Source organism: Arachis duranensis, chromosome 6 (assembly GCF_000817695.3).
Source record: "Arachis duranensis cultivar V14167 chromosome 6, aradu.V14167.gnm2.J7QH, whole genome shotgun sequence".
Classification (NCBI taxonomy): domain Eukaryota; kingdom Viridiplantae; phylum Streptophyta; class Magnoliopsida; order Fabales; family Fabaceae; genus Arachis; species Arachis duranensis.
Genome location: NC_029777.3, coordinates 10590357 through 10604470, shown reverse-complemented (window position 1 = coordinate 10604470; position 14114 = coordinate 10590357). Strand labels below are relative to the sequence as shown.

The window sequence follows — 14114 nt, the reverse complement described above, 5'->3', positions numbered from 1 at the left end:
TATTTCTAAACAAAATTAAAAAATTTAGATACAATTAATTTTACATAAAATTTATAAATAAAATTATTAAATGATTTAACAGATTTAATTAAATTATAAATTTTACAAATAGTTAACTTACTTGAATTTAAAAAAAAACACGAGTATGTTTTATTTTTAGTGCATATTATCGTGTTTATATATATTTATTTGACTTACTAAAAAAAATAAAAATAAATATTTAAATTAAAAAATATAAAAATAAATAATTTTTTAATATTTAAATTTTATTATGAAAAAACAAATTCGACAATTTGGACACAAATTATAGACAACTCAGAATTTGCCTTTATTTTTTTCCCTACGAGACAAACTTAAGTTGCTTGCTTACGTGGAACACCATCTGAGACAACATTGGTAATTGACTTATTGTCACGTGTCACAACAGAGAAGTGCACTTATTCATAAAGGTAAAAAATATTGTTAGTATCTATCCCAACAAAAGTAGTAGTTATCCGGGTTTTTTTGTTAAAAAATATATATTAAATCTTGAAAACAAAAAAAAATATGATGAAAACTTGTGCAGTTATTAAGATTCTTTGTTTTCATCTATAAATACCCAGAGCAATAGCACCCAAATGTGACATAATACAATCAAACAGAAACAATTACCTAACTTTCTTTCTCTCCCTCTCTCCCTCAAATGGCATCATCCAGCTACCAAACATCACCAACTGCCACTAACTACAACTCCACCACAAAAGCCCATCACCAGGCCCAAAAGGCCCACCACCACCAGGACGTCGTGGTGGTGGTGGTTCCATTCCCGGCCCAAGGGCACCTCAACCAACTCCTCCACCTCTCACGCATCATCCTCTCCTACAACATCCCGGTCCACTTCGTCGGAACTCCAATCCACAACCGCCAAGCCCTCACGCGCCTCCATGGATGGGAGTGGGACCCACGCTCCATGCTCAACTTCCATGACTTCAAGGTCCCTCCTTTTCCCTCTCCTCCGCCTGATCCCAATGCACTCCGTCAAACCCATTCAAACTTCCCCTCACACCTCCTCCCTTCATTCCAAACCGCCGCCATGCACCTCCGCGACCCAGTTCGATCTTTGTTGTCTTCCATCTCCTCCGTCGCCAGAAGAGTCGTCGTGATCCACGACTCCCTCATGGCCTCCGTCGTCCAAGACGCTGTACACTTATCGAACTGTGAAAGCTACACTTTCCACAGCGTCTCCGCCTTCACCATGTTCTTCTACTTCTGGAACGTTATGGGAACACCCATGCTCCAATCTTCCATAGCCTCTCACATACCTCAAGTTCCTTCTCTTGAAGGTTGCTTCACTACCCAGTTCGTTGATTTCATAAGTTCCCAATACGAGTTCCATAAGTTCAGCAGTGGAACCATTTACAACACTACCAGAGCCATTGAAGGTCCTTACATGGACCTCATAGAGCGTATGGTTAGTTACAAGACTCACTGGGCTTTGGGACCCTTCAACCCTTTGATACCTTCGTCTACAAGGAACAATAACAAGCACCCTTGCATGGATTGGCTTGATGAACAAGAAGATAATTCAGTGCTGTATGTTTCGTTTGGAACAACAACCGCATTCAAAGAGGAACAGATCATGGAGCTGGCAATTGGGTTGGAACGAAGCAAGCAGAAGTTTCTTTGGGTTCTAAGAGATGCAGACAAAGGAGACGTGTTCAAAGAAGATGGAAAGAGAGAGGTGAAGGTTCCAAAGGGGTTCGAAGAACGAGTGAAAGGGATGGGAATGGTGGTTAGGGATTGGGCGCCACAGTTGGAAATATTAGGGCACCGTGCAACGGGTGGGTTTATGAGTCATTGTGGTTGGAATTCGTGCATGGAGAGCATAACAATGGGGGTGCCAATTGCCACGTGGCCTATGCATTCGGATCAACCCAGGAACAGGGTGCTGGTGACGGAGGTGCTTAGGATTGGGCTGGTGGTGAAGGATTGGAGCCACAGGGATGAGGTGGTGGCTGCTTCGGCGGTGGAAGATGCGGTGAGGAGGTTGATGGCGACGGAAGAGGGAGAAGCAATGAGAGAGAGAGCCATGAAGCTGATGAATGCGATCCACAAGTCCAAAGATGAAGGTGGTGTTTCTCGTGTCGAAATTGACTCTTTCATTGCTCATATAACTAGATGAGATGATCCACATACTTTTATTTTCTTTTTTATCTACATATATATATAGCTTTGATTCCCTATAAAAAAAAATGTATGTAAAGAAATTGGAGTACGTGATTCAACTAATTAACGAAATCTTATATATCTAGCAATCACCTTTTTTTTTCTTTTTAAATTTTTATATTAAGAGCAACAAAAATATTATTTGTATATTAAATAATTAAACCAACTATTAAATTAGTTGTTATATATGAATATATAATTTTTTAATTTATTTTTAATGTATGTTTTATATTTTAATAATTTTTTTATATGTAGTGTTCATATCTAATGGTTGAGAAATCAAATACAATTGGGATCTTCTTCTTATTTACAATGAAATAATATTGTCATAGTTTATAATTTTATCATTAACTTAATTACTTAAAAAACATAAAAGTTAAAGAAACAAACATCGATAAAGACAAAAATGAGAATAACAACACTTTGAACATGAACATGCATGAAACACTTCAGATTCGAAAATTTGGAGACATGACACGACCCACGGAATTCGTTAGATTAAAAACGGGTTGCTTGAACCAATTTGAGTTAGTTTATAGTTAATTCACTGATTCTTAAATAAGTGTTGGATATTCAAATTTTATTTTATATCTAAAATAATTATTTACCAACAAAATTTTTTTAAATGAAACTAAAATCTACAATAAATTAATCAGCCATATTAAAAAATACCGTAAAAAAAAATAAATCAGATTGCTTAGATGACATATGTATAGGTTACAGTGCAATATGTGGATAATGGGTTTTTTTTCAATTAATATTGTCACATGTAATTTTTTTTATAAAATATATTTTTATATGTTTTTTTTAATTCTACTTCAAAAATATAAGATAAAAAATGATACTTTATAACATCAATTAAATAAAAAATTTGAAAATATCTATTTACGTTTTGTGGAATAGAGGACCGAAGAATAGTACATTGACGGCAGCATTATTGAGTGCTTAAAGTCAATAGAAACGTAGAGATTTGTCTTCTTTTTGTACACGTAAAACCATTATTTCTTTAAACCAATAATTTTATTGGATAATTATTTTAATCCAGATGTGATGCGCGTACAACAAATTAACGGGTAAATCGTGCCTGTATCATGTGATACTGACTTTCAATAAGTTGACTTCATTAGTTTAGTTTTCCACTTGGAGCAGAAAAGTATATTATATGGAACTGGTTCCCATTTTTTTTTCATGATAATTGAAAGGAGAATAATGACTATTCAAACATCTGGTACCAAAAAGGCCAAACACAATCACTCCAATAAACATAACCTACAACTACATATTTACAATATTAGTGTACCACTTGATACATATTAGAAACTTTAATAAATAGCTACAAGCAAAAAGTGTGATTCTCTTGTAGCAATCCTTGTTTCTCAACTTTTTCAGGGTAGAAGAGGAAGTTCCACCTTGTCAAAGGAAAAGAAACTGACCCGTCCCTCCGTGACTAAGCCAATCTTCAAAGGAAGGCCACCACATTGTTTTTCAAGAGCTTCTGTTTCTGCTTTAGATGGTGGATCACCCCTAACAGATATGCACACATTAATATGAAAAATTCCAAATCAGATAAAAGAAAAAGTTTTTAATAGTCCATATAGATAGGTGGTAACTTCATGAGCTAGTCCTATGTTCTTATTCTCCTAGGACAACACAATCATCAATTGCTATCAAGCAAATTTACGAACAACCATATATATAGAGAGAGTTAGAGACAATTTTCAATCAGAGAAGCTACAACCATATCAGCTCTTTGTTCAGTCCCATAATTACATGCATTATGCAATACAACTTGTTTGTGGCAATATATAAGTGTATCTGTTTGAGTGAATGCGAAAACACATGTCATGGTATGCTTGAATACTTGAAGTCATGTTCTGAATTACTCCACTACCTAAATACCCTAGAGTATAGCAGTACATGATATCTAACAACAAATCAAGTTTCTTAACTCTAAAGTAGAAACATACTGCAATATGAGAAATAGTAATTACCGAGATAAGTATAGCAGAAAACTAGGATCACCCGGCGAAGACTTTCTAAACCTACTGTTTGGAAGATAAACATCGAAATCTGGCCTTGAACCATTAATCTGCATCTCACTTAATAACTTATTGATGGAAAGCTCGGATTTGGAGCTCATCAAGTCTACTCCTTGTTCAGTTTCTTCGGCAACATCAACAGCCTTATGGGAACTTTTAATTCCCTTCAAACTCCAAGCAACGCCGTGCCGCCCAACTATGTAGCCAAGAGACTTGAGGTGCCTGTAAACCTCAAACATTTCCCAGCAACACCCACTCTTACCTCCAGCAATCTTTTCATACATATCCATTAGGGACATGCTTCTTTCACAATCATCTAAGAGATCTAAGGCTCCTATCTCCATCAAATACCTGCCAAAGTAAACATCATTACGCACAATGAATGCACTATTGTAACAATTTCCTTTCTAATACATTATAAAATCTGCATATAATCGATATATTTTTAATGCATGTAAATCATATTCTTAATTCAATGATGTAACAAAGTAATTAGTTTCTCTTCGGGTAACAACAAAGAGGGTGCATATCACCTACAAAGACTCCTCAATGGAAGAATAAACCTTGCCACTTCGAACTATCCCAGTTGTGACCCATGTTTTGCCACGATTTTCAATGACTTCAGCCATTCCCATCTCATCATTCCAAACAGCTTTGGATTTCACGTACCTGCTAATTTGTAAATTAAATTAAAAATCAAAGAATTCACTTGAGTATTCTCACAAGTATATACTACATATCAAGGAAGAAAAGACCTGAACTGTAACTTGGTGTTGGAACTGGAGGAAAAGGCACTCTCATTATCATCTTCATCACTTGCATTTTGCAAGTAGACCTCATCGTCGGTGGAAGAAGGTTCCTCAAATGGCTTGGTTTCCATGTATCAAAAGCTGTAATTGTTACAAGAATAAAAATAACACGGTTTTGCCGCAAAAAATTTTCAGTTATTGGGTGAGACATTTATACAAACAGATAGAGTGCAATGTTAGCGCCACAGTTCTGAATGCGATACCTACGCAAATTACTATTTCTCTACGAGCCAACACTTCACAGAACAAAATCATAAATATGGAGTTATAACTTAAAAGGTTCCAAAACCAGAAATAAGCAAGAGTTAACAGAAGTAGGTTCTGAAAACCGAACCGGTCATCGAACATATAAACTTTAAAATATCATCCATACTTAAAAATTACCAGCAATCTAATAATAATATAATCCAGTTATAATATCACAATAACCCACTCCAACCCAATAATCTCAACAAACAACAATTATTATTACAAAAATTCTCAACTTCTGATATGTCATGATCTTATGAGGGAATCAATTACAATAATTTAGATAAACTATATTTATCTTTCTAAATTCCCTAAGCTAGCTTTACTATATATATAGGGTTTATGGTTAATATATGTAAAATTGCAAAGATATTTAGATTCGATCTTATTAGTCATTTGGGATTTTCGTGAGATCAACTTGACTTATTCTGTTGGATAACTTTTAGTAAGGTATAAATCCAAGTCAATATATGGAAATGCAAACCAAAAACTGAATGTTTGCAAAACATTTCATTGATCAAATGCTGAAACGCGGTGAGATCAAATAACAACCAGCAAGCATCGCAAAGCCAACAATCATATTCATCTTGGAACGACACAACACAACCCTAGCCTAATCATTTAATCAATCAATGCTTCAAAAATTAATCATGCTTCAAAATTTGTTACAATAAAAAATAAAACCATAAAAAGATGTACTATCTTCTACATTCCAATCAAAGAAAATACCCAATATGTTATTTTTTCAAAGGAAAAAATAGAAAATAAATGAGAGAAAGAGCAAGGGACTATTCCATGCCACTGTTTCACAGTAACTTCACAACTGTTTTATTTGCAAAACAAAGTCATTCACAACATGAACTAATACTAGAAAGAAAATGAAAACTTTCATGGCCAACTAGATAGAATTGCTTGCATATTTAGAAAAGAGTAATCACCCAAATTTTGGTTCAAAAAAAACAATTTGGTTTTCAAAAGTATATACATTGTTCTATCCGACATATCTCTAATAGAAAAGAAAAGAATAAACTACTCTACTTACTAGTTACTACCATATGTCACAAAATTTGATACCTTCTATCAACCAATATGCAACAATAAAAAGGCTATGGGATCAAAGGCATACAGATCACTACGACTTAGTGAGGAATATGAAAGAATATATTCACACATCAAGAAACAAAATTACTAGGATCAACAAACAAAATTTCGATACCCAATTTAAAAAAGAAACTAAAAAGTTAATTCCTAAAGTGGGTCACAAGATTTACATCCTTAATCATCACAGGACCAACCTCAGATAGAAGGTCCAAGCATGGTGGTAAAATCTCTGGAAGCATGGATTGAGCCATACTAAACCAATAGGAGCAGTTTTACCATGGCAGGTTTTCATCTTCCACTCAATGAACAATTTATTAAATCAACAACAGCAAAACACAATATAACAATCAGAAGGTAGAGAACAACACCAAAACAATAATTTATCAAATTAACAAGTTAATAAGATCAATTAAAACTGAAAATCAAAATAACAAGAAAACAATTAAAATTTTAAACTACAGCAAACCAACAAGAAAATAAGAACTTGAAAACATACTAACCATGAAAACAACAATAAAAAAAAACACAATAACTGAATAATTAATACAAGAAAAACAAGAAGGAAAAAAAATCACCCTAGGATGGAGCAGTTCTGAAATTCAAACAGTACAGGGAGAGGGAGGAGCTTTAAATCGCGACGGAGATGGCTGAATGGAGGCTGAACAATGGCGGAATGGTGGCTGAAAGGCGGCGGAACAGAGGCTGAACAGAGGCTCGAACACGCAGCGTAGAGGACTGAACAGAGGGCTAAGCAGCTCGAACAAGGGTTGGCCAAAAAACAGAGGCAGAAGCTTGGCCAAAAAGGAGGCGGATGCGCGGCGAACAAGGGCGACGTTGCGCCGAAGCTGTAGCAATGCGGACGGCGGCGGTGGCTGGACCTTGAGGAACGGTGACGAGAGAGGGCTGCTTCGGTGTTTCCTCCAAACTGCGTTCGAGTTCTCTTCTCTGCGTTTTTCAGTGTGTTCATTCAGAGGCCAGAGAGAGGGAAGTGAGGGAGTGAGGAGGAGCTCAATGAGAGGAAGGAGGAGAGTGGCTGAGTGAGACTGTGTGACTAAGGTTTTGAGAACCGGACTGGTCATCGAACTGGTTCACTGATTTACTGGTCCAACCGGTCTAACCGTGGTTCAACCGAAAAAACCGTTTTAAAATAAAATAATAAATAAATTATAACTAAACATCCTAAAATATAACTCAAACCCACTTGTTGTCTCATAACAACACTGTCATTCGGACAACATAATCATTGAATACAATGCAAAGCTACTTATTCATTGAGATCTCACATTATACAAACAACTTTCATGACTTAAGTTTGCACATTTTCAACAAACAATTGTAAGTGTTATTATTTCTTTTACGATGATATGTACAAATCACGTATAGTACAAAACTACAAACTAACTGGAAATAGATATGAGCTTAGATGCATGATTATATAGTGTAGTGAGGTGAATTTTTGTCTCTGTTGTTAACATGAGATTATACAATGCTCCCCCTGTGAATTTGTCTCCAAGAAACATTATAATATTCATGAATTCACAAAATGTTTACTCTAGGGAACCAGAGAGCATACATATTGGACTAGGCAAGTAATGCTTAACTACATTGAATAAATTTGCATGGCCTTCACATGACTTTGACTAATAACACACATACAAATATGCATTGAAAAAGTACAAAATTTCAATAAACATTACTAAACAGAGGCAAGAAAGAACAATCATCATTCAGCAACAAACATTACAAACAGCAACAAGTAATCACACTATTACCAAATTCAAAACGAATGAAAACCAGATAACCCCAATCATAAACACCATTACCAAATTAAATAAAAAATCAACGAAAAATTACCTTGCAAATCAAAAACTCAATCTCTTGAACTCAATAATTACATCAGTTATCCAACTAAATAATTGCATCACAGTTATCATAAACTGATTTCAAAGCCTAGAAGCAGAGTCAAATTAAAAACATGAAGCATATAATAAATCAAAAGATCACCAATTGCAAATTTTTTAATAAGAACAAACGTTAAGCACAATGAAAAATGAAAAAAGATTCAACAGTTTTCAACCCAATTTTAATAAAGCTCATCACAATGATTAACAACAACAAAAAGTACTGAAGGAACAGCGAATCAGTAACAGGCAGTGCAAATTTAAAATTTAAAAGTTATCAACTTAAAATTCATCATCAAATACAATCAGTGAGCAAAGCCAAGCAACCAAGCACTGACTAAGTATTCTGTTCTGATTCTGTGACTAGGAAGCAACAAATTCAGCAACAAATTCAAGTTGCAGCAACAAACTTAACAAATCCAAGTAAAGTCCCGATTTACAGCAACATTTAGATTAGCAACAAGGCAAATTTGATTAGCAATTCAGCAACATGCAAAAATACAGGGAGAAGGGAAATCTGAAAAAGAGAGCATAAGGAAGGATGGTGCAGGGACTCACCAACGGTCGACGGCGAGTCGGCGACCACCCCACGGAAGGCGACGAAGCAAGATACAACCCCACGAGTTGCTTCTGCCGCCGGCGACGAGAGAGACGAACCACGAGATGCCAGTGACTGAGACAAGACTCGAGTGAGACTGGGAGGCAGAATCGAGTAGAGACAACCACGGACGACGAGCAGCAACCAACACGCACAGCTCGAGCACTCACTGGCGGAGGGAGGCGCGAGCAGCCGAGCACAGAGGAGAACGGCGAGATGCGAGCACCCGACGTGGAGGATCCGGCGAGAGGCCCGAGAGCACGAAGACGGAAGTTCTTGAGTGCGATGGACGGCGGCAGCAGTCTCTCACTCTGACAGACGGCGACAACTATTGGTGGAGGCTAAGGTTTGCTTTCTTTGGTGGAGGCTAGGGCAGTTTGCTCTTTGCTGAAGGAAGGAGTTGGAGAAGGGGGGAACGGGCGCAACTTTTTCCTTTCAAGGAAGGAAACGACGTCGGTTTCTGTAAATCGGCCGGGTTCCGATCCGGTACGATCTGCCAGTAACCGGCCGGTTCATCGGTTCTTGAGCGATTTTTTATTTTGCGGTTTTATATATTAGACCGGACCGTTTTTCTTGTCGGTTTCTAATTAAATCGGTTTGATCGGCTGGTTCCGTCCGATTCAGTTTTCAGAACATTGTGTGAGAGAGGAGAGGCCAAGAAGGTGCTGCACGTTTTGGTTATTGGTTAGGGTTTCTCAAACCAACGGCGCCGTTTTAAGCAAAAATTTCAGAAAATCAGTCAGATTTTGGTTCGGTTAGACCGACCGGCTCGACGGTCCAACGAGAGTTTCTGAACCTTTCGGTTTTGAATTTTGATATATGACCGATTCGTTTTTTTACACTGGTTCGAACCGGTTTTCAGAAGAACAAACCAAAATCAGTAGAAGAAAACGAAGCTAGGTTACCGGAGATCTGGACAACTAGGTGGACAGCCGGCGAGATTTCGAGAGCTAGAGTCAGAGACTCAGAGTGAAGAGTGCTATTAGGGCTAGGATTCCGGCAGAAACGGTGGTTCCGTTAGCCGGCGTTGTGGCAGGTGATGCTGGAATCGATGGGAAAATGAAATGGTGAGTCACGAGTGGAATGTGGATTTTCTGGATTAGTTGGGCTTAAAATTAAGCCCAAAAATAAGGCAAGCCCAATAGGCCCAAAAGGCCCAAAAAATTCTCGAGTTTCAGAAAGTACAATTGAGGAAACAGAAACACAGAAAAGGAAGTGGGAGATGGCGAAATGGGTGAGGAATCTCACCAAGGGACTCAAAGCTATTGAAGACTTGGAACTTCTCAAGCTCTTGAGATCCGAGATCAGTTTCGAACTTTCTTCTAATCCATTTCAGGTTCCCTCCCTTTTTTCTTTTTCACTCTCAATTATTATGAATTAATCAATGAAACTGAAAAAAAAAATTACCTTTGTGTGTGCAGGGTGCCGAAACTGGTTCGTTAGGGGAATTCGTGGTGGACTATGATTCGCCACGGTCAAAAGACGTGGTTTTCCGGAGGAAACTCGATTCGGGTGAGGAAGTTGCAGTTTCTGCTCAATTGGGTCCTCCTAACTATGATAATGACCTCGTTTTTCAAAGGAATGCTTTTGCCAAAGTGTGTGTGAAGAAGCCTTCATTCAGCTCCATTTTGCAGTTTGATTGTCAGGTTTATCAAGTCGATGATAAGAGCTCTGAATTCAGCATTGATGGTGCTTATTATCTCAGATCATCCATGTCTTTGATTCCTTCCGTTTACAAAGGCCCCTTCTTCAGGTAAAAGAAAATAAAATAAACCCATAACTGTTGCATTCACTCTTACTTATTGGTTATTGATGTTTGCTATGTTTTAAGCTTTTGCAACAATGTTTATGCCTAGTTTTCCGAGTTTATGTCGGATGAAGTAGATGGTGTCTGTAGGTGTGTGTCACACGTGCTTGTTTATATTTTTCTTTCGGTAGTTGTAAAACAATTCCAAATGAGGAAAGGAAAAAGAAAAAAAACACCAACAAAATTTTATAGCAATAGGTGGGATTGGTTTTTTGATCAAACGGCGTTATTGTGTTTTATCATGTCTGCAGTGAGATTTTTAACATAATTGATTTAATAGAAGTATGACTAAATTTAGACTTAAGTTTTGAAGGTGCTTTTTGTCATATATAAAACATGAAAACTCCAACATTTTGTCCAATCTTCATGAATCCCTAAGATGTACATTGTCTTTTAGGCTGCGTTTGTTTTTGTTTGGTGATAAAATAGAACAAATTATGAAAATCTAATTTATTCTCATTTCTTTCATAAGAAAAGAATTATGAAGAAAATATAATGCTAAAAAATATAATTATAAAAATTTGATAAAAATAATGAAAAAACAAAGTTGTATTTTTTGTTGGTGTCTCCGTGTCTTTCCGGACACAAAATACACTAATTCAATGTTTTTGGACACAATGTCTTTGTTCATGTCTTATCTGCCAAACATAATTTTGTGTCTCTCTGTTCTGTCTCAGGATCCTGTGCCGGTAAACAAACCGGGCCTTATTTCTCATTGTCTTGAATAATATAATCAAAATACTTAAATCTCTTTATACTTTTTCCAATGAAATCATGGTATTGAATCCTGAGCTCTCTGCCTAGCTATCTACACAATCATCAGTCTTTTATATACATTGGCTTCATATATCAAGAGCTCTCTGCCTAGCTATCTATATAGGCTTCTACCCTTTTATACTTAGACTATCAATGTACTAGTATTTATTGCTTTTAGACTGTATTGCATGTTGTAAACAATTCTTGTTGGCCAAGGTGTTATTTAGAGAGTTGAATTGGTTAGATCAGCTATTAGTTACAACAGTAATAGTAGTAATAGTTATTAGTAATTAGGTAATAGGTAATAGAAGCAACTTGATTTTGTTTACCAATAACACTTGCTCATTGTTCCTCTCTACATCCATGTGAAGCGAATTGGATAGCAAGTTGCAGGACGCACTCAAGGAATACCTCATATCTAAAGGTATTGGAACAAGCCTCACCAATTTCATCCTCCACTATCTACACAAGAAAGAGCAGCAGCAATATGTGAATTGGCTGAAAAAAAGTGAAGATTTTCTGACCAAAAACTGAGCCATCTAGTCCATTTTCTAGGAAAATTCTACATAGTTCTGCAGATTTCCAATACTGTTAGTATTGCCACTTGTCATAGTAAAGGGAATTGTGTATCAAATGCTCAATTTTTTCTAATTATGTTGTCGATTCTTATGGCATTCACATAATGATACTGATAAATTTAGGTGTAGAATCGTTTCTTACTTTTTAATTGTAATTTACTTTCAATCACTTTCTCACTGCAATCATAGAAGTGACCTGGTTTTAATTATCACTGCATAATCCATGGTCTTCTAATGAAGATGCACAAGAAATTAAATTGTAGAAAAGAACACAAACCCAAAATCGAAACAAGTAGTTGTATGGAGCTAAATATATTAAACTAAAATCCGGCTTGGACTTGAATTGATTAAAACTATGGGGGCTAAAAGATAATTAATAATTTTAAAGAGGCTGATTACCAAATTCAAGCTTTATTGATGCAGGGATCAAAACGTAATTTTCTTTTTCCTATTTTGAATTCACACTGTGCTTATGGATTTCTAGATAAAGTTATCTTTCTTCTTCTTTTTTTTAATGGGCCGGCATAGACTTGTTAAAAGGTAGCATTATGTGAGGGCTAATAAAATTCTTAAGACATGACCCAAGACAAAATAATAAAATTCTGAAGACATTTTCTATGACTACATATTATTCTTGTTTTTGGTCAAAATTCTTTCTTTGAGGAAACATTGCTCCTATTAAAAAAAATCACGTTGACCACCTTTAAATAAAAGAGATCAATTTAGTTTGAGTTTTGTAACTGTGAATCAAATTAATAGTGTCGATACAAAATTTATGATCAAATTGAGGTTTGAAACAAAGGATCAAAATTGAATACAGGATAAAAATTTATTGTTATCTCAACAGCAAAACGTATCTTTTTTTTCATATAAAATATCATGTTTTTAAATTTGAGTCTTACTAAGTGTAATTGTTAGGAATATCATAAATAAAAAAAACATATAGTGTTAAATTTTTGTAGCAAACCTTCTCATTTTGTGCTTTATTTCATGCCAACATTATTTTTTGATATTAAGACGTGCAAGAATGAATCTTGTAATTAAACTCCAGTAACGCATGTATCTTGCATCATAAATCAATAAATTAATGTCAAACATCTTATGGAACAACTTCAAAGGATGTCCACTTGCTCTTATACCACAAAATGTCTTGGTAGGTTGACAATTTTGGAAGGTTTCAGACATTCCCAGATTTCATTGTTTTATTTTAATATATATTTTAAGACGGTAATATTAGGAAGACAAAAAAAAATCCAAAATATTTATTAATTGTCGTAACAATTAATAAATGTTAAATAAGATAAGTTATGATTATTTTGGCTGATTTTCTTTAGTTACCAAATATTTCCGATTTCTAAAATGTTATTTGTATACTAAAAGTAGTCACCATGTATTTATATGTAAATACATATATTATTTAGTTTATTTTTAATGTGTATTTTATATTCAAATATGTATTTTATATTAATGGTTAATTTTGATAGCTGATTTTACTATACACGTAGTATAGTTATATTTATTTTGATCTTTATTATTTGAATCAGTGGTTAAGGGTGGCTTAATTGAAGTTACTGAGGAGTTGTTAATTAAATGATCTCAGGGGAATATAGGATTAAGGGTGTTTTTTAAAATCTGAGTAATTGACTATAACCCCCCTCAAAACATTGAATTGTTGGTTCTATTTTATTATTTTAACACTATAAGTTGTGGGAAACACTAAACAGGAGGTTGTTATTAATTATTATGTTATCATCTAACTACATATTTAAATTCACTAGAGATGCATGTAATTAAAAAAAAAAAACTACTAGATATTTTAAATAGATAATTATTTGTAAGAACTATTACATTTAAAAAATAGACAATGAATTTTCATAATTAATATATATTTGCATAAGTTTGTCATTGCTGCATATTTTTTTTTATAATTAATAACTCCATTTTTAAATTCACTCCTTCAAAAAAAATACTCAATCATTTTTTGTTTATATTAACTATAAAATTGTTATCCACGAAATATTGTTGATTATGCAGGTTCACTAGTTTTTGAATATAGACAAACAAACATTAA

At 35.1% G+C, this 14114-nt stretch overlaps 3 protein-coding genes across 3 annotated transcripts; 2 read left to right on the top strand and 1 right to left on the bottom strand.

Annotated features, from left to right (window-relative positions):
* Positions 1 to 785: 785 nt before the first annotated feature.
* Positions 786 to 2294, top strand: LOC107492635 (zeatin O-glucosyltransferase; the record flags this gene model as incomplete). The annotated part of the gene is given in 1 exon segment (XM_016113679.3): positions 786 to 2294. A coding segment is annotated over 1 exon segment (1376 nt), but the record flags the coding sequence as incomplete, so codon positions are not given.
* A 1055-nt stretch (positions 2295 to 3349) lies between these two features.
* LOC107492636 (uncharacterized) lies at positions 3350 to 9892 on the bottom strand. Its single transcript, XM_016113680.3, has 5 exons — positions 8863 to 9892; positions 5000 to 5134; positions 4782 to 4913; positions 4197 to 4595; positions 3350 to 3729 (listed from the first exon to the last, which is right to left on the bottom strand). Exons 2-5 carry the CDS (start codon positions 5122 to 5124, stop codon positions 3591 to 3593), a joined length of 795 nt encoding a protein of 264 aa, XP_015969166.1. The 5' UTR covers positions 5125 to 5134; positions 8863 to 9892; the 3' UTR covers positions 3350 to 3590.
* A 189-nt stretch (positions 9893 to 10081) lies between these two features.
* Positions 10082 to 12255, top strand: LOC107492638 (mitochondrial acidic protein MAM33). The gene is made up of 3 exons (XM_016113685.3): positions 10082 to 10238; positions 10324 to 10655; positions 11837 to 12255. The coding sequence occupies exons 1-3, from the start codon at positions 10125 to 10127 to the stop codon at positions 11997 to 11999; spliced, it is 609 nt and encodes a 202-aa protein (XP_015969171.1). The 5' UTR covers positions 10082 to 10124; the 3' UTR covers positions 12000 to 12255.
* Positions 12256 to 14114: the final 1859 nt, after the last annotated feature.